The 20,543-nt window shown below is 38.8% G+C and overlaps 3 protein-coding genes across 3 annotated transcripts; 1 reads left to right on the plus strand and 2 right to left on the minus strand.

Moving 5' to 3' along the window:
• Window positions 1–1,013: 1,013 nt before the first annotated feature.
• Window positions 1,014–12,141, plus strand: gmppb (GDP-mannose pyrophosphorylase B). Its single transcript, XM_015009909.2, has 10 exons — window positions 1,014–1,127; window positions 3,218–3,407; window positions 3,500–3,580; window positions 4,106–4,154; window positions 5,172–5,314; window positions 6,233–6,391; window positions 6,593–6,671; window positions 8,873–9,000; window positions 9,079–9,261; window positions 9,960–12,141. The coding sequence occupies exons 2-10, from the start codon at window positions 3,279–3,281 to the stop codon at window positions 10,089–10,091; spliced, it is 1,083 nt and encodes a 360-aa protein (XP_014865395.1). The 5' UTR covers window positions 1,014–1,127; window positions 3,218–3,278; the 3' UTR covers window positions 10,092–12,141.
• A 67-nt stretch (window positions 12,142–12,208) lies between these two features.
• Window positions 12,209–14,091, minus strand: LOC106931668 (E3 ubiquitin-protein ligase TRIM39-like). Its single transcript, XM_015009908.2, has one exon. The coding sequence runs from the start codon at window positions 14,017–14,019 to the stop codon at window positions 12,640–12,642; it is 1,380 nt and encodes a 459-aa protein (XP_014865394.2). The 5' UTR covers window positions 14,020–14,091; the 3' UTR covers window positions 12,209–12,639.
• A 2,662-nt stretch (window positions 14,092–16,753) lies between these two features.
• Window positions 16,754–18,738, minus strand: LOC106931667 (zinc-binding protein A33-like). The gene has a single exon (XM_015009906.2). It carries the CDS (start codon window positions 18,648–18,650, stop codon window positions 17,253–17,255), a length of 1,398 nt encoding a protein of 465 aa, XP_014865392.2. The 5' UTR covers window positions 18,651–18,738; the 3' UTR covers window positions 16,754–17,252.
• Between the last annotated feature and the right edge of the window lie 1,805 nt (window positions 18,739–20,543).

Below are 20,543 nucleotides of genomic sequence, written 5' to 3' on the forward strand. Positions count from 1 at the left end.
CCAACAGCTGATGCCATCATCCAGGACATGTTGCTGTGTTATATCATCTCTACTGCCAAGAAACTGAATTGTTGGCATGAAGCTGTCATGCAGAAATTATCTTTAGTCAGAGGCCTACTCAGATTCATTGCCTGATTGACTGCTACTGGAAATCCTTCCTGCTCTCAACATCACCACCCACAACAACTCTTTGAAGATACTTGGATGGTCAGAAGTACCACTACGTTTAATTTCCTTTCGGGATAGATAAGGTTTTATGTCGTGTTTTATAAAGTTTGAATTAAATTCTGTCTTTTAGTTTCGCAACCTGAACGCAATCCGTTCTGGGACACATTAAACGGCAAACTACTGACTGATTTAACGCACAGTCATCTGATCTACAATGATTTTACAGCCAGAATACAACAGTCAGGTCGGTCAGGATTATTGTGACGCTCCGTTTCAGCTGTAGTAAAGTTACACTTCGTCTTTAATTTTCCCTTCTCGCCACGCTGTTTTTCTCTGATTGGTCAGAAGGGTGAAAGAGGCGGGTTTAAGTTGTTTGGGACATACCATAATTTGTCATTAAATGGAAATTTTAAAAAGTCTAAATAAAAATTATCGAATAGTTGCGACACGCGGAAACTAGATTCCTGTTTATTTGCCTTAAAACAATAATATATTTATTTATAGAGTTAAAAAAATTGTTTAATTTTGGACAAATGGTTAAGTTTAACACCCCTGACTCGGCAACAGAAGTAAAGGATGGCCACCAAGTTAGTCAGAATAACGCATAAGAACCGGAAACGATATGAACTGACTTGTAGATTTTTTCCAATACATTTTAGATTAATGTAAAACGAAGCAGTGGTGCGTAGTATCCGTTATAAATTATACATGTTGACAACAAATCTCAAATTTGCATATTTAATAAAGATGTTTAGCGGACTTCAACAGATATTTTTCCGGATCTTACCTTACTTTTACAGTTCTCACCGGATGCTGAATGTGTAACCCCCGACTGTTTGAACGCAACTCTGCTGAACCGGAAGCCAAACAAGGAATTCGGGTTTGAGGAATGTTACGTGTCATTTTCAGAGTTTCAGTCATTCAGAAATCTCCTGAAGTGCTTCAGTAGTTAAACCCCTGTAAGTTTTTTTATCCTCTTAACTTATTCACACACAATTAGATGCTTAGGAGACTGTATTAACCGGCAGCTAGGCCTCGGTTTGTGGTCTTTTCATGTAGATAAATTGAGCTAAACTAGCTAACCTGAGTTCAAACACCATAAAATGTGAGTTCATATAAGTCTTAAAATCTTTTCTTTTATTTAATTTAATATCGGATAAAACGTAAACATAAAAGTTTCATAGTTTAATCTCCACTGTTTATGATTAATTATCTGTGTTTGCTGAAACTGTTAAATTAGTTTCTGGTGTTGTGCAGAAATTAGTGTCCAGTTTGTTTCGGGTTGTTGTTAGGCTTTAAATATTGTTCATCTACGATTTAAAATATGTTGCACATCCATTAGCTCTGTTTTATAAAACCGAAACGATAATTAAAGCCAAATATCGTCTTAAAATATATTAGTTATAAACCATAAAATTACTTTAAGGGGGGAAGCAATCCATGAAGACCATTAAACGTTCTGGTCATTAAAGTTCTGCCTGTTTTTATATAAGTGTAAATGAAGGATTTATCAAGAACAACTGCAAAAAAGAATGAAGATTCTACAAATCATTACAAATAGTGTTTTGCCATTATTAAGTTGAGCCATTTTTTTTTTAATTTAAAAGAGCTTTTGTGTCATTTATACGTCACAAGTTTATTTTAAGTGGAACTTCGCTGACGGATCTCTGACATGATCTGATGAAACTGTCACACTTTGAGTCAGCAACATTTACTAAAACAGATCCTGATAAATAGATTAAATCATGACACTCGAGGTCCCACTTTAGCCATGTATGTCTTCATCAACTGGGAAACATCCTACTTCAAATAATTTTGATATTTATATTTTTATTATTAATTTAAGAAACCTTAAAGGCTGTTTAGGAAAGTTTTAAAACATTTTTGTGGAGAACCATGTTTTTGTGCCAACCCATCCTCACCCTGAAGTATCCTCATACTTCAGGTGTTCAGATCAGTTTTGTAGCATTTCTATTTTCAAAATTATATTTCTATAAGCTGCTGCTTTGAACAGCCAGGATTTATTTTTAGTTTTTAGTCTGGTATCCTGCTTCAACAGATCACATGTTTAGAGATCAGAGCAATGATGCAAACATATTTGAAGAGTTTTAATTATAACATTTATCATTTCAGACAAATATTTCCTTATTCTGGTTAAAATAAAAAGCAACAAAATGTTTGTCTTAGATTTTTGTGTAAAATAAAGGTCACCAGTTGTTAAAAGCAGTTATTTATATTAGAAGTCATCAACTGACATGATTAAAAATATATTATAATTTTATTTGTTATGGATGTCTTTTTATCTGTTTCAGCAAAGTTCAGTCCAGTTTCTGCATCCCACCTGCAGCAGTTATTCTGTAAATGTTTTTAACTTTATCTGTATTATGTTTGCACTTCTTTATTTATTAATTAGTTGGAGAAACGCATCATAATGATAAGCAGCAATTTAATTGGAAAATAATTAATCCTACCCAGAGGTGAGAAAATTAGCCAAAACTTGCACTCACATAAGAGAAGCATCACTTCAGCATATTTTTATTCAAGTAAAAGTAAAAAGTAACTGACCAAGAAATTACTCAAGTAAGAGTAAAAGTGTTTGGTTAACTGAGTAACTGATGAAAACAATCATTTAATATTTAAAAATTACATATTTACCGAAGTATAAAGTTAAGTGGAATTTTGATATTTTAAGAACCAGAATGATAATAATTCATGTAAGTAAAAAAGAGTTTTTCCAAATCAGTTTCTTTCAATATAAAACTTATGAACTTTAACAGAAACTTTGTCTGTCTGGTGGATTTTTGGTTAAAACATGTTTGTTTTTCATTCAGTGGGTTGAAAATCCAGAAATTTTGCTCATGAGTAAAAATACTTCATAATACGCAAGTAAAAGTCAAAAGTTCAGCGTAGTAAACATATACATGAAAGTACATTTTGTTTTTCAAAACAGTTGATGTATTTGAGTAAATGTAACTATGTAGCTCTGATCCTGTCATTTGAGCTTGTGAAGGTTTTAAAATCATATTTGTAACGTTCCTCTCCTCCGCAGGCTGCGCCGCGCTGTTGATGAACTCTTTCCTCCTCTGCTTCCTGCTGCTGACGGCTGAAGGATGAAGGCTTTGATTCTGGTTGGGGGCTACGGGACCCGGCTGCGGCCGCTCACCCTGAGCGTCCCCAAACCGCTGGTGGAGTTCTGCAACAAGCCCATCCTGCTGCACCAGGTGGAGGCGCTGGTCAAGGTGAGGAGGAGCTGCGCCGAGTCTGCTGACGGGTTCATGATGACCCTTATTGATCGGTCGCCGTGTTCCTGCGTCTCTGTGCGTGTTTGCAGGCCGGGGTGAACCACGTCGTTCTGGCTGTCAGCTACATGTCGGAGCTGCTGGAGAGGGAGATGAGAGTCCAGGAGCAGAGAGTGAGAATATTAACCAACATGCAGAGACTGCAGCCCAAACAGGGCTGGAACGATTAATCACGATTGATTCATTATTAAAATAATAATTTAGCAATAAATCACCCGACTGAAAACTTTTATCGTCTAGTTTTTGGTAGAAAGAGAGAAAAGACAAAATGTTAAATCATACAAAAGGAAATTATTAAGTTTGTTTTAGTTTATAATGTGATTTATTGCTTTTTGTGTCAGACATCCAGAGCGGTATTAAAGCCCTAGTTTTAAAAATGTAGAAATATTTTGCTTTTTAAATGAAAAAACATTTTTTGTGTGTAAATGAAAAGTTTTAGCTTCATCTGGTTCAAATTCTGTAAAGAAAATCTCCTGTTAAAGTATCCAGTTGATTGGCTCTGACTTGTTGACTTAAAATGACATATTTTACATAACAATGAAATAAAAATAACAAAATCTGTTTTTATAAACATTTGAATCTTTGTTGTTCTGTCTGCTGCGTCCTGATTTTTATTTTATTTCTGTTTCTTTGCTCAGCTCGGGATCCAGATCTCTCTGTCTCATGAGAAGGAGCCTCTGGGAACCGGTCAGTACTAATAACTTGTCTAAGCATTTTAAATGGACGCAGTTGAAAAAAAATACTTTACTGAAGGGGAAATTTCTAATTTGCTGACAAACTGCTCCATTCAAAGTGTTAACTATTAACAAATACAAATATTTATGTACACAAGCCTGATACAAGTAAGTTTAATATAAAGTAAATAAAAAGAATGTAAGTGGAAATATGCTAATCTGTAAAGAAATCTGCATGAGTCCAGAATAATCTGAGACACTTCAAGTTTAGATTCCAGAATATGTACAAGAGGTTATATTATCAGATGAAATGTTGGTTTAAATTTATTTTCTTTATATATAACTGTTTATTCTTTTATTATTATTCTATATTATGCTTTGTGCAATAAACTCAAACTGATAACCAAATGTAAATCTAAAAACTCTCAGATGATCTGCACCTGGAATGTTTTCATTCCTGTTATTAATTGAAAATGTAGCCGATTGTTATTATTTATTCACTTGAAGTAAATTTCATCCACTTGTTAATCCGCTGGGAGAAACATAATCCTTGTTTCTGATGTAATTTTGGTTCTGTAAAAGAGTATTATTTCTTTTTACTCACTTTGAAAGGTGACTAGATTTTATTTTAAGCTATCGGAGTAAAGGGGTTTGAACATAAATGCCTGCCGCACTTTTCAGATGTGGACCAACAGAAAAGATTTGAAGACAAAGAGTAGATTTTACCTCACCTTTTAGTTTTGCATGACTTTTTGTTAATGCATCACAGAAAACTTCAGTAGAATTAACTGAAGTTGGTTCCGTCTGCATGATGCTGCAGTTAAACTCATTTTTAGGTTAAAAACTTTACAGTTCCTCCAAATGCTTCATATTTCGACTTTAGAAGAATCTGCTGGTCTGCAGGAATTCAGCAAAGATTTATATCAAACAAAAGTTTTTCCCACATCGCCCTTAAACATCTCCATCTGAGTTAATCCTGCAGTTTATCCTCGTCTCAGTCTCTGATTCCGTTGTTTCTGCTCGTTGGCAGCCGGGCCGCTGGCGCTGGCCCGAGAGCTGCTGAACGTCGACAACGAGCCGTTCTTCGTCCTGAACTCGGACGTCATCTGTGATTTCCCGTTCAAAGATCTGCTGCAGTTCCACCGCAGCCACGGCCAGGAGGGAACCATCGTGGTAAGAAACCGTCAGAAATGGGTTCAGTGACCCGAAACCAGGCTGGGAAACATCCAGCACAAGTCACATGAGGTTCAGGAAACGGTCAGGAATCAGTGGGGAAATTAGTTCAGAATGTTTCAGGTTGTAACAACCTGTTGGATTGAAATCTAAGCTTTAAAAGTGGTAATAATTTAAGACTTGTTGTAAAATTTAATGTAATTTCTTCCTTTTGTTTGTGCTGCAGATTATGAGACCATGTTTGTTGCATTACACTTAAATGTTGTCAGTTTCTGTTAATAATCAAAAATATAAACACATTTATAATATTATTAAAATTTATTTATAAAATAGGAATATACATTAATAAAATGTGTTTATTAATACTGCAGAATTTATAAATTCATTTAAGTTAAAATCAGATTTTAGAGGGAAAAATACTGAAGCATTTATTTATAACTACTTTAGTGTTTATAAATATACACATTTTATTTATAAATTATGTCTATTTTATAAATACTACAGGTTAACTGTAGTGTTGTTACCCTGCTATGAAGCTGCAGGGAAACTAAATAATAAATGTGTTTATTATTACATCATAAGTGCAAAGTTTAGCAGTTTTGCATTTATTTCTAAAGGAAGCAGATTTGCACATAAGCTAAAAACAAAGAAGGAAACTCAGAAATAAAATCAAAACAGATTTTAGAGAAAAAATTGAAATTTAGATATTTTTACTTTACTCTTCTGACTAGATTTGGACCTTAATGTGCATTTTTACCCAAAAACAGAAAAAACAGAAAAAAAAAAAAAACATTTAGGTTTGGTTTGGTTAAATAAAAACAGATAAAGATAGAAGAATGAAGCTTCTCTCTTTGTCTTGATCTCTGATCTGAAAATGTTGAACCCAGACGAATGAAAATGTGAAACGTTTGTGTGAAGGTGACGCGGGTGGAGGAGCCGTCGAAGTACGGCGTCGTTGTTTACGAGTCGGAGAGCGGCAGAATCCAGCGCTTCGTCGAGAAGCCGCAGGTCTTCGTCTCCAACAAGATCAACGCCGGCATGTACATCTTCAATCCCAGCATGCTCAGCAGGATACAGGTGATTATTTACACCATGAAAAAGAGAAGTGATTCCCACAGAGACTCTGAAACCACAAGAAGCCGCTTCCTGCTGAGCTTAGAGAGTTATTAACTTTTCTAGCAGAAAGATGAATCTTGTTTTAGTGAATAATTCAGGGTTTTCTTGTAAAATTGAACTTGAATATTTTCTGGTTTATCTCTGTGATGCGTTTGTGTGCAGCTCAGACCAACGTCTATAGAGAAGGAAATATTTCCTGTCATGGCGAGAGAGGGGCATCTGTACGCCATGGAGCTGCAGGGTAAATATCTACTACACTTTATTTCAGATTTAATGCCATTTTTTTCTGTTTTATTTTCTTTTATGTTGTAATTTTTTCCTTCCTCTTTCTTCTTTATTTTCCTGTCATTTTTTGTAAAACAAAAAAAAAAATCTGTTTTCTTTTTTTGTTTTTACTTAAAATAAAATCTACATCTGCAAAAGGTAACAGGAAGACTTTATATGAAGGAAGGTGCATAAAACATGTTACTGTCATGAACTTGAAGGATTCTTCATGAATGTTTATGAATGTTATGAAGTTTCATTTGGTGAATAATATTTCTAATGCAAAATTGCATAAAAGTGTCATTATTTATAGAATAATGGAAAGTTGACACTTTTAATGGACATTTAATGCAATTAAAGTTACCTGAAAATATTACTTTCTTTTTTCAAGAAGGAAATATGAAAGCTGTGGTTTAGTTTGTCATTCAGGAGGAAAACTGAAACCTCCTTTCCTGCTGCTGTAGCGTCAGAGTAAGAGGAAGTATTTCTGGAAAAATGACTCGCTGTGATTTTTGCAGCTCACAGCTCCACCAGACGTAAGTGTTTGGATCTTTTCTCACATCCAAACTTCTGTAGATCTGGAGAGGAAATGACTGCAGACTGATTGGAATATTTGAGTTTGAAAAGGCAAAAATGTGCTAGAAAATGATCAAACATTTTCTTGAATTTCTGAGTTTGAAAACTTACTTGGAAAAAAAATAATTTGCTTAAATCTCAGGATTGTTTTTGAAAACATTTTGAAATTTTCAAGTTTGAAAAGTCCAAAATTTGCTTTTTGACTTTACAATCTCAGAGATTTCCATGTTTGTTTGTTTTTTTCAAGAAAATGTCTGAATTTTTCTAGCAAATTTTTTGATTTTTCACACTCAAATATTCCAAGTTGTCGCTCATCTGCAGATCAGCTGCTCTGATGCTGGAGCTTTTCTGCATCCTCTCTCCTCCCTCTAGCCGAGCGGATCAACTAGCCCAGCAGACACGTCTCCCTCCCAGTAGACAGACCAGTGCTTCCAGTTTCTCTTTTACTGTAATCACAGTTTTTCACCCTGAAGTTACCAGTCCTTAGTGATGTGTTGCCTCATTTATTTGGGATAAAATCTACATTTTACCAGGCATTTAGGTCTAATTTCTCATGTAAATATGCTTGAAATAAGACAAAAGTCACTTGTAAGTAACTCTTCAGCAATATATGAAAGTTTGCTTTAAGTAAATAATTCCTTAATATTAATGAAAATTACTGGATCCACTGGCAGATTATTTTTTCATGAAATAATCTGCCAGTGGAAGTAGCACTTTTTTATGAATATTGGGGAAATATTGACATAAAACAAACCTTTATATCTTTTTGAAAAGTTACCTGCAAGCTTCTTTTGTCTTATTTCAAATGTACTAAGATATTTTCACTATAAACCAATATTTGGTAAGATTTTGTGTTTTTGCAGTGCTGATGAGTTCGTCTAGGGCTGGGCGATATGGCTTTAAATATATAATCAGATTTAATTTCCAATTTTAATCAAGTTTCTTTTTTTCACGTTTTTGGCTAAAAAAGAAGAAATTACAAATGGGAGAAAATATTTCCAAAAACTGGCTCTTATTTCAATCCTGCCTGTTAGAGAACATTAGCGCCAGGTTATGGTCATTTTTGTTTAATTACAAGAATAAAATCATAATTTTAGCAAAATAAAGATGCAATTTTACCATAAAAACATCTAAGTTGTTCTTTTGGGGCGTGTGGAGCTTGAATGTAGTTGTCGTGATTTTTGGTTCTTACTTTGTTTTTCTCAATCGTTTCAAAGTCCATCTACTGATATTAATTTGATGCCAGTGTGTTAAAATATTAAGTATTTATATTAATTATTATCTGCAAAGCTTGTACCAAAGTATATCTTCACAAGATGCTCAACATTTCTCTCTTTTTTTTCTGTCAGAGTTCTCATAAAATTACTTCTTTATTTTCCTAATATAACTTTATTTCAACTCTATAGTTGTTTTCTTGTAATATTATGACTTTATTCTCATAATTTAAAATCCCAGCCTGGCCCTAATGCTGTTATAGAGTTGATCTGAATGCAAAGTGTAAATAAACAGAGGCTGTAACAAGATGGCCGCCCTGAGCCTCCATGCAGATCGGATCATTTCTCTCATTACCGACCCGTTGGGTTTGTTGTTTGGCGCCTGCAGGGTTCTGGATGGACATCGGTCAGCCAAAAGACTTCCTCACAGGTATGTGCATGTACCTCCATTCTCTGCGACAGCACGCTCCCGAGAGGCTGCGCACCGGACCCGGCTTCCTTGGCAACGTCCTGGTGGTGAGTGCGGCTCGTCCACGAAATGAGTAAGAAACAAACCACAGACATGACGGCTAAGAGGATTACGTTCGTCTGCAGGACCCGACGGCGCAGATCGGGGAGAACTGCACCATCGGGCCGAACGTCACCATCGGCGCCGGCGTTGTGGTCGAGGACGGCGTCAGGATAAAGCGATGCACGGTGCTGAAAGGGTCCAGGGTCCGATCGCACTCCTGGCTGGAGAGCTGCATCGTCGGGTGGAGCTCCTCCGTCGGCCAGTGGGTGAGTCCCGACCAGCGCCGATAAATATGATAAATATTATCCTTACTAACGGAGCAACTCGATCCAAGACACCGCATTCGGGCCTAGAAAATAAAAAAAGAAAAAAACGAGGAAATTTCTGTGTTTGATAAGTCAAAAGTTTGTTTGAAAAGCTCAGAAACTTTTAGATTGATCTCAGATATTTTCAAGAAAAAAAGTGGAAATTTCTGAGTTTGAAAAATTGAAAATTTGCTAGAAAAAAAACTCAGAAATTTTCAGTTCAATCACAAACATGTTGAGAAACAAACATGGAAATTTCAGAGTTTTGAATATCAAAAATTTGCTAGTAAAACAACCTTGGAAATTAAAAAAAAATTTAAATGATCAATTTCTGAAACTCAGAAAATTCCTTGATTTTTTTTTGTTTTTTTCCACAAAATTCTTCAGAATAATTTCAAAATTTTGACTTTTCAAACTCAGAAATTTCCAAGTTTTTTTTTAAACAAAATTTCAGATTTTTATTTTCTAGCAAATATTCGACTTTTGAAACTCTGAAATATTTAAGTTGTTTATTTTCTGACATTTCTGAGATTAATCTAAAGCTTTCTGAATTTTTTGGTGAAAATGTTTTTGTTTTTGTTTTATTTTTTTCGATCCCTGATTGTAACTCGGTGTCAGGCGCTGATTTTTTCTGTTTCCGGGTTTTTCCGGTTCATCAGGTCCGAATGGAGAACGTGACGGTGTTGGGGGAGGACGTGATCGTAAACGACGAGCTCTACCTGAACGGCGCCAACGTCCTGCCTCATAAATCCATCAACGAGTCGGTCCCAGAGCCACGGATCATCATGTAGCGCCACCCAGAGGCGGGCGGGAGGATAACACCTCAGCTAACTCTACTAACTGAACGCCCACGTTGCCTCGGACGAACCGACAAGTGGAAGACGAACAACCAAGTTTATTTTTTGTTTTATTTACATTTAATTTGGACTCGTTTTAGCCCTGCATGGCTGCAGCTTCCTCTAGACGGCAGGAAGTTCTTCAACGGGATGGACGTCTGCGTCCCGCTTGGAGGAAAACTGGTTTGGGTTGGTGCATTTGGTAGGAGGGTAGAGAGGATGATGGGTTTATGGGGGAACATTGCTACTTAGACTTCATGCGTTCATACTCTGTACGGCCTCTGAAGGATCAAACAGCAGCTCACTGCTGAAATCATGACTGTTAACGGTGAGAAAGTTTAAAAACTCATCAAAATGTGAATTTGTTATTTTTCTGTCAGCTGGTTGAATGTAAAGAAACAGAAAATCTCACATCAGAACTCTGGAACCAACATCATGATCCTTCATTTAGATTAAAACTTATTGTTACTCAACAGATTTTCTCTCTTTTGCTTCAGAAACGAAGCAGTTTCTAACAGGATGAAGCAGATTTTCAGCAACAGTCGGTTTGTGGCATCTGGACCTCCTGAAAACTATCATGTTAACGTTTCACTTCCCCGAAGGCGGAAAGATCAGATTTATTTCAAGAAAACCAGCAGAAGAGAGGAAAAAACCTTCACTCTGTGTAAAACGTTAAATTAATGTTCAGTAGTTCCTTAATTAGGTCAAATCATTGCTTTTCAGCAGCGCCTGCTAAACGAAGTTAGTTTGTGCATAATTTAAAAAAAACAGACATTTGGCTTTTAAAAAAAAAAATTCAGAATGTGATATTTTATGAATTATAGCTCCAAAACGTGACGTATTAATGTGGATTTAACTGTATTACAGACGGCAGGTCTGTTTGGCACATTTCAGTTTCATGAAATTCAGGAACAAAAAATGAGTCCAATCAAACTTTGAAAGAAATATTTATTTTAAAAGCTTTTTTATTTTGAGAAATATATTTTTAAAATGAATTTATTAACAAATATTCCAACAGATTAATTAGTTATTTTAAAAAAAATTATGAATTTACCTTGAAACTTGCTGTTAATGACTTCACTTATCTTGTTTTTCTTTTTCTTATTGTGCATCTCTTTATTATTCTGTTAATCCAATTCATTATTTTTTTAATTAAAATTTAAAACATTTTCTCTCCAGCAGAACGTGTTTCATTAGGAAAGAAAATCAGTTTTGGAATCCGTATCTGATTTTTAAAAATTACATGAAATATGCCAAACTGACCAGACGTACTTTAGTTAAACACATCTTAGAAAACTCATGTAGCATTTCTAAGTTGTTGGTTTAAAGCCCAGAGAAAAACTCTGAGCTTCATGTGAAAAATGCAGCAATGTTGGAAAATTTCCTCAGTTGGATTTTTTTCTAAGCAAGAAACTGAAAACGAACAAAAACATGACAGTCGGTTTGATGTGGATGAACTTTAGGACTCGTCACCATGACCTTGTGCTTTCTTGGTGATTTTACCTCCAGTTTTTTGTTCATTTGGCTGAAAACTCAACAGAAATGTGGAAACAGTACTTAGTTCACTTCTCTGAACTCTTTAGTCAATCTAGGACTTCCTGTAGAAACTGACTGGATTATTTCAGTTAAAACTGTTCATAGGTACCAGAGCGCCTGAAAGGCATGCTGCTTGGAGTCATTGTGAGAAATCCTGAAATGGATTGAGGCTTAAACTCTAAAATATTAAGAAAACTTCAACTTCTGATCAAGTTGAAGCATTTTCTGACGTTCCGGCTGCAGATCTTTCATCACTAAGTTGATCTTTATTAATTGTTTACCTCCGTTTATGTGCCACCTGTCAGACAGCTGTCACTTGTTTCAGTGCAAAACAAGGAGACAGCTACGGTAAGCAGTTACTGATTATTCTGGTGTCTAAATGTGTAAAAACTGTTGGTGAAGGAAAGTGTTTTTTTTTCTTGTCATCAAGGTGTTTTTCTAAAGAAAGAAAATAAATCCACTAAATGTATTTGTATTATGTCTGTTTTTTCTGTTATTCTCAGAGCTGGTTTTGTTTATAGATGAAGCAACATGAGTATAAATAAGTTCCACATTTATTGGGGCAGGAGAAGCTAATATTTCATACTTTTTCTTTTTTTTTTAACCTCAACCCTTTAGCCAAGTTGGCCCATGTGACAAAAAGTTTGGACACCCCTCTTTGACCCACACAGCCCAGGCCTTACTGGTTCGGCCCAGGCCTTACTGGTTCGGCCCAGGCCTTACTGGTTCGGCCCAGGCCTTACTGGTTCGGCCCAGGCCTTACTGGTTCGGCCCAGGCCTTACTGGTTCGGCCCAGGCCTTACTGGTTCGGCCCAGGCCTTACTGGTTCGGCCCAGGCCTTACTGGTTCGGCCCAGGCCTTACTGGTTCGGCCCAGGCCTTACTGGTTCGGCCCAGGCCTTACTGGTTCGGCCCAGGCCTTACTGGTTCGGCCCAGGCCTTACTGGTTCCCAGTAGACACCAGTCCGTTACCAGTTGATTACAGGTAAAATCCTGATAGGTAATTTATTGTTTGTCCCAATGAAAGGAAACATCTTCTCGGTGAACCTGTGGATGAAGGTGTGGATGTGTCTGTCTGAGTCTAAATCAAAGAAGGACAGCGTCCCTCCGTCCCAGTCCAGCTGAACTCTGACCCTCCGCAGCTTCTTCACCGGGAGACGTTTGCTTGGTACTAGATGGGAAACGGCCGTCACGTCTCCGTTGAACAGACAAATCCCCCAGAATCTATCCCGGATTTGGCCCTTCCTCCGGACCGACTCGCTGACCACACCCACGCCCCAGTTCTGGTCCCGCCGGACCTCCACGTCCCAGCCGTGAGTCCCGGAGGTGAACCCCTCGGCGCCCAGGACGCAGTGGTGCTGGTCGAACCTCTCCGGGTTCTCGGGGAGGTTCTGCCTCGGCCCGAACGTGACGCTGGTCAGATCCGCGGACAGAACCAGCTCAGGGTGAGCCGTGTTCGGGTCCAGGAGGACGGGCGCGTAGGAGGCCGTCTTCTTCAGCTGGGTCCAGATGTTGTAGGCCAGGTTGCCCAGGTGTTTGGCCTCGTCTATCAGCGCTCCGCGGGGAGTCTGCGGGTCGTCCAGCAGGGGGCAGTATTTAACCCTGGCTGCTGCGGCCTTGTAGTTCTGCAGGAATCTCAGGTCTGCAGCCCTCAGCTCCTCCTCTGCGGTTCTGATTGTGTCTGACAGAATTCGTATCGCTCTGTTCAGAACCTCAATCCGATCCTTCATGTCTCTACACTTCCGTTTCTCTTCGTCGCGCAGCGCGGCGACCCTGGCCTCCTCTTCCTCCTCCAGCAGCCGGTGCAGCTGGTTGAACTGATTCCTGATGAGCCTCTCCGTGTGTTTGGACTGGGTCTTAATGTGCTCTGCTGTTCCATCACAGCTTCCCTTGGCTTGCTTCAGGAGCGCCAGCTTCTTCTTCAGAGGTTTCAGGATCCTGGCGAGGTCCTCCCGGCTGTCCTGCGCCGCCTCACCGATGGGTCTAAACCTGTGGTCGCTGTGATCCTTCGCGTCCCTGCAGACGAGACAAACCGGCCGCTGATGGTCCAGGCAGAACAGCTTCAGCGTCTCTGCGTGAAGACTGCAGAGCTCCTCTGGCTCTTTCGGAGGGTTCTTCCTCCGCTCCAGGGTGAAGGTTTCACACAGGTTCTTCAAGGCCAGGTTGCAGGGCGGAGACCGGAACGAGGAGACCTCCTTACAGAGCGGGCAGGTGTCTCTCCGCCTCTCGGTCCACCATCTCTGCAGACAGGCTCTGCAGAAGCTGTGGCTGCAGGACAACACGACGGGGTCGCTGAAGATGTCGAAGCAGATTGGACAGGAGAGGTCTTTCTCTGACGGACAGGACATCGTAGCTCCAGCTTCTCTTTAAATCTGAAACACTCCACCGTGCCTGTCATGGCGCAGCTCCGGTTGTTCCTGTTCAAGCATAAATGAGGAACATCGAAACTGAGAGGGAAGTGGAAACATGAAATATCGCAGCATTTTAGTTCAGAGGAAATGCAGAGATTCAGGCAGAAAAACTTCCCAGTTCACAGGGAAGCTCTGTTTGATAAACACAAACATCACCATGGAAACGCGCTGAAGTGGCTTTTTCTGGTAAACACCTCCTGTAAGAAACATCTGGAATCAGACATTTTCTCCCTTTAAGCCCCATAAACTCCTCGTCTGACTGCTGAGATTGAAATGGGTTTGATTATCACAAAACCTGGACCAAAGTCAGTCAGTCAATCAATCAATCAATCAATCAATCAAGTTTATTCCTATAGCACACATGTGTCAAACTCAAGGCCCGCGGGCCACATGTGGCCCGCCATGTCATTTTATGTGGCCCCCCCCCCAGCATTTTATAGGCCCATGATTGATTTAAAATAGGTTTTGAGCACGAATTGACTACAAACTACATCTCCCACAATGCATTCCAATTGTTACCAGCCAACATTACGGCTTCTCACCACTAGAGAGCAGCAGTCACCTCAAGCTACTTATTGATTTTCCCAGCGAATAAAACTGAGACATCGACAAGCTAACATCAAAATGTCCAAGAAAAGAAAAATCAATTTACAAGTAAGACTGTGAATGAAGATGTGTGTGAGTTGGTGTCAGGGCGGCAGGTCGCGCTAGACTTTTTTTGTTATCCTTATCTTGACCGACAACATTAAAAAAATCGGTCCTGTAGTATTTTTATCTGTGAAATTACAATCATATTAACATCGGCTATTTAGCCGCATTTTATGCGGTTTAGTTAATATTTACCGTGAATCCAGATCCCATCACAAATTAAGCAGATAAATGCATCTACATTTTCTCGTAGTGACAAAAACCACTGACTGAGCGACTTCACTTAAATTAGTGTCACTGTCCTCCAGAATGCCGCTCTCCTGGGCGTTCTGGACTCTGTAGAACCATTTGTCTCTGCTAATGACATCTTCAATACATTTTTTGTATCCCAGGCTTAGTTTATGGACTGAACAGACAGAAACAGTTACCATTATACATTTTGAACTGTTGATTTTATTTTTGAACCATTTTTAATTGTAAAGTGTTGATTTTATTTTTGAAACCTTATTTATTGTAGTGTTGATTTTATTTTTGAAACCTTTTTAATTGTAAAGTGTTGATTTTATTTTTGAAACCTTATTTATTATAGTGTTGATTCTATTTTTGAAACCTTTTTTATTGTGAAGTGTTCATTTTATTTTTGAACCCTTATTTATTGTGAAGTGTTCATTTTATCTTTGAACCCTTATTTATTTTGAAGTGTTGATTGTCTGAAAGACCTTAGACATGAATTGCCCCATATGGAGTTTGAACTGATGACCTCAGCATTACCAGCACGGTGCTCTAACCTGCTGAGCTAACTCACCTACCTTACAGACTGTTGAGTTTCCATGGACTTAAGAAGAACTTACATGATCTTACCACAATGTAGATTTGATAAAAGTGCTTATATTCTAATGTTTTTCAAAACAACATACATCATATTTTATTTTCCAGAGAGTTTGTATTTTGAAGTGTTGATATTATTGTTGAACCATTTTTAATTTTCAAGTGTTGATTGTATTTCAGAGATATTTTTTTATTTTAATGTGTTAATTTTATTTTTTAACCATTTTTTATTTGTAAGTATTGATTTTATTTTTTAGCCATTTAGCCAAGTCTCTGTAGAACCATTTGTCTCTGCTAATGACATTTTCAATACATTTTTTTGATCCCAGGCTTAGTAATGTAATGTGAAATTAGGCACAAGTATAAGTCTGACAGTTTGTTCACCAAGTTACTGTGCTCTCTGAGAGGATCTGTAAGTATTTGATATTGTTCCATGCCCATCATTGACGTTAGTCTCTAACAAAATGTGGATCATCTACCAGGAACACTGCAAAGCGCCTGAGGTTCTGTAGTGTAGTGGTTGTCATGTTTGCTTCACACGCTAAAGGTCTCTGGTTCGAAACCAGACAGAAACAGATTTTGCATGTTCTATACATCACAGGTGTTTACTAAAGGTCAACAAGGGTCTGTGGTTTCATGGTCTGTACTCTGAATCCAGGCATCTGAGTGCAAGCCTCAGTTGAAATTTTCATGTTGCATCATCAGCATCATCAACTTTGGAACCTCAAACTGAAACAGAGCAGAGAAGTTCAGTTCCTGTAGTGTAGTGGTTATCACGTTTGCTTTACACGCAAAAGGTCTCTGGTTTGAAACCAGACAGAAATGGTTTTTGTAGGTTATGCATCTCTTGGGGTGCAGTGAGACAATAAGAGCCTTCCTCTTTGGTGATGGTTCATTTGTCAATCGACTTCAATGTCGGCTTCTTTGAAATCGAAGCTACTTTACTTCAATTACCAATTGGCAGTTCTATGGCGTAATGCACATGTGTCAAACATGCATTACACCATGTTTGACACATGCACCATGCTCAAACATGCTGGGGGGCCACATGTGGCCCCCCAGCATTTCATAGGCTCATATCACACTCATATCCTCATATCCATCAGCCCCAGTCAGATTCTAATGGGCTTTACAATGACATTTATAAAACACAAAACCAGAGAAGCACCACTGAAAAATAAAGAGATGAGACAGCTGACAGGAGTTTAACTTTATTTAGTTAAAATGTGTTTAATGTCACACAGAGAAAATACAGAATACCTTCACCTTCCAAAAGCTTGATCCCAAAATCTACCTAAACTTTAAAATGTGTATTTATTAAGGATTTATTTGCATTTCAGCATCTTTTACTGTTTAATTTAATAAATGTACATAATAAAACTGATCCTGTTTTTATTTATATATGTGTGTGTATATATACTGCTAAAAAAAATAAAGGGAACATTTCACTTTAATTTTGTGTGTGGCTCCAAATCCAGGCCTCCATTGGTTAATAAATTTGATTTCCATTGATGATTTTTGTGTGATTTTGTTGTCAGCACATTCAACTTTGTACAGAACAAAGTATTCAATGAGAATATTTCATTCATTCAGATTTAGGATGTGTTATTTGAGTGTTCCCTTTATTTTATTTTTTTTTAACAGTGTATATATATAAAACATGCACCCTGCTTTCTCTGCCTGATTGTATCAGCTTAAAGTGGTTCATCAGGGCATCTTGCTGCAGGCAGTATCTTCAGTGGAGATGCATTCTTGGTACAAACGTAGGCAAACAGCTTCTCCGTGAAATTGTGTGTGAAGGTGTGAAGATGGTTGTTGGCATCGAGGTCAAAAAAAGAAACTTTCCCTTCCTCCCAGTCCAGTTGAACCCGGATCCTGTGGAGCTTCGTCACTGGCAGAGCTGTGCTGGGAACCGTGCAGGAGGTCGCTGCGTAGCTGCCATTGTTAAGACAGATCCCCCAGAACCCGGCCTGAATCTGTCCCTTTCTGGAGACGGACTCTGACAGGACTCCCACACCCCAGAACTCCTCGGTTTGGACCTCCACATCCCAGCTGTGCGTCCCAGAGCTGAAGCCCTGGTGGCTGATGACGCAGTGGCGCTGCTCAAACCTCTCTGGGTTACCAGGAAGCTCCCGTCTTGGCCCAAAGGTCACCGCTGTCAGATCCACAGACACGCTCAGGTGCGGTTCGGCCGTGTTTGGGTCCAGAACCACCGGAAAGAAGGAGACCATGCGCTTCATCTTGGTCCAGATGTTGTAGCTCAGGTTGCCCAGATGTTTGGCCTCATCCAGCAGCGCTCCTGGGAGAGGCTGCGGCTCGTCCAGCAGGGGGCGCTGTTGGACTCTTCCCTTTGCGGCCTTGTAGTTCTGCAGCAGCAACACATCCTCAGAACATCTGAACTCTTCTTCTGCTGTTGTGACGGTTTCTGAAAGATCCTCCATGTTCTTCCTCAGAGCCTCCATGTTGTCCTTCATCACCTGCCTCTTCTGCTCCTCTTCCTCCCTCATAGCTCGGACCCTCTCCTCCTCTTCCTCCTGCAGGAACTGGTGAAGCTTGTTAATCTGCTCTTTAATCTGCCTCTCTATTCTGTCAGCCTGGGTCTTAATGTGTTCTGCAGTTTCACCACATTTTCCCTGAACCTGTCTGAACCGGGTCAGTTTTTCCTTCAGGGGCTCCAGTTGGTTCTGCAGCTCGTCTCGGCGGTCCTGGACGGCTTCCTGGACCGGTCTGAAGCTGTGGCCACTGTGTGCCTTCGAGTCTCTGCAGATGAGACAAACCGGCTCCTCGTGGTCCAGACAGAACAGCTTGAGCTGCTCAGAGTGCAGACTGCAGAGGGCCTCCGACCCGGCCGGACCTCTCTGACCTCTGCCCAGGAAGAAGGCGAAGCACAGGTTCTTCATCACCAGGTTGGCTGGCGGGTCCCTCAGCAGCGACGCCTCCTTGCAGAGCGGACACAGCCGGGTTCTCTTCTGGGCCCAGTCCGCCTGCAGGCAGCCGCTGCAGAAGCTGTGGCTGCACTCCAGCTTCACCGGATCGCTGAAGATGTCGCAGCACAGAGTGCAGGTCAGATCCTTCTCTGACTGCAGCAGCATCTTCAGCTTCCAGCAGACAGAACAATGCTACTGGTCTTCTCTGAAAGATCCCAGTGCTCCCAGTGCTCTCTCCTGTGTCAGCCGTACAGTCAAAGCTTCAAGTGATGAGGAGGAGCATACACACCTGAAGAAAAGGCTGAGGCACCAGATAACAACATTTCCAATGCAAACTCAACATCCACACAGATAAAAACTCCTCTGACCTTATATGAAGGAGCTGAACGCTCTCCCTGTTTCAGATGGAAATGTCCGTCCAGGGAAGTCCAAACTTTTTCACATCACAGACCAAAAAATATTTCAGTTTTAAAACCTAAAATCACTAAAAAGGTTACAGTTTTAAACTAAGCCTGAACTATTTTAATTAAACAATTAAAATAATGTGCAAATGGTTTTTGCACATTGTCTTTGTTAAATAATTTTTGTATTTTATTCTCTTTTTTTGTTTTTAATGTTTGTACAGCTCTGTGGTCCTCTGTGTGTTTTTAGAGAGCTTTATGAATATAATTATATCAGATTGGATTAAATGAAATGCACATAGGGTGGTTAAAATATTCCATCTGTTCTCAGCAATAAAAGTAGGATATGGCCTCTACTGCTTGATGTTTTTAGTCAATTTTTATACAGTAATTAAAAGCAGATTTTAGGTGCACCAAGGTTTGGTCCAATTTATCATGAAAATAGAATGAAGCCACCAAGTTTGGAAAAATAGATCACTTGTTTTCTAACATTTTTGTAAGTAGATTTTAATGTAAAAGTTGTTTGGATGTGTCTGCATGCAAATACCCAGGACCTTCTACATGGCAACAAAGCCACCAACTTGCAGTTTTTCTTCTTTCCAGCCTGTTTAACTTTCAAGCTCCTCAGTCCTGCAGCGTTTATCTGATAAAGCTTCATCATAAAGAGTTTTAGTGTTCAGCTGTTGAGTCATAGGTCCTCCTGCAGGTTTACAGAGCTGATTTTAATCCTAAATGTTGAATTACCTCTATGTTCAGCTTGGTTTATCTGTCTGTCTTCCTGTTTCTTCTGTTTTGCATTTAACTGCATGAAGCTTATCTGCTCCTGATGTTTCTCTGCCTTGACTCCTTCTGGCTTTTTCACTTCTAGTTACCTCCACTGGACCTTTTTTACTTTAAGAAACAAAAATATAGACGGATAATGACTTTATTCAGGATTAAACAAAATTATGGCACTAATCTGTGACACAAAACAGGACAGAAATTGGAAAACTTTCAGATTTACTGTCTTACTGTTATTTTTCATCAGTATTTGGGACAGATCCTTGTAACTTGGTTGAACCTTCAGCATATTAAATACTGTTATTAAAAGTAATATTAATAGCTATTATTATGTATTAGTACATATTATAAAAAATTTACTCTATGTGCATTTTAAATGCGCAGTTCAATGACAATAAAGCCTGTCTATGTCTATATTCTACCCGTACACAGATTTTCTATGTTCAACCAGCAATGCTATCAATGGTATCAGGTGTAAGGTGGCAGTGGTTCATCATTATGATTACATCTAATAGAATTTATTTGCACCCTGGTCTAATTTCCAAAAGTCCATCAAAGTAGCTTCATTAGATGCTACTTGGTTTTGTAAACCCAAAACTCTAAAAGAAAAACCTTCAAGAACAATCCATCATCAAGCTACTCTTAAACTAAACATTTACTGTAGTGTCAATAAATAAAAGGCAAATGTGGCAACTTATAAATACACAATGCTTTTTTTTTAATTATAAATTATAAGTGTAGGAAATTGTAACAGTATGCCTATAAAAATGTTTTAACCACTCAGTCATAATTTATGTTCTATGAATGTTTTATAGCAATAAACCCTTTATGAATTTGTTTTTATAAACATCCGAGTCAACCTGGTTTAATAAACACA

This window comes from Poecilia mexicana, unplaced genomic scaffold, assembly GCF_051168715.1.
Source record: "Poecilia mexicana isolate PSO_F unplaced genomic scaffold, ASM5116871v1 scaffold_5, whole genome shotgun sequence".
Taxonomy (NCBI): Eukaryota; Metazoa; Chordata; class Actinopteri; order Cyprinodontiformes; family Poeciliidae; genus Poecilia; species Poecilia mexicana.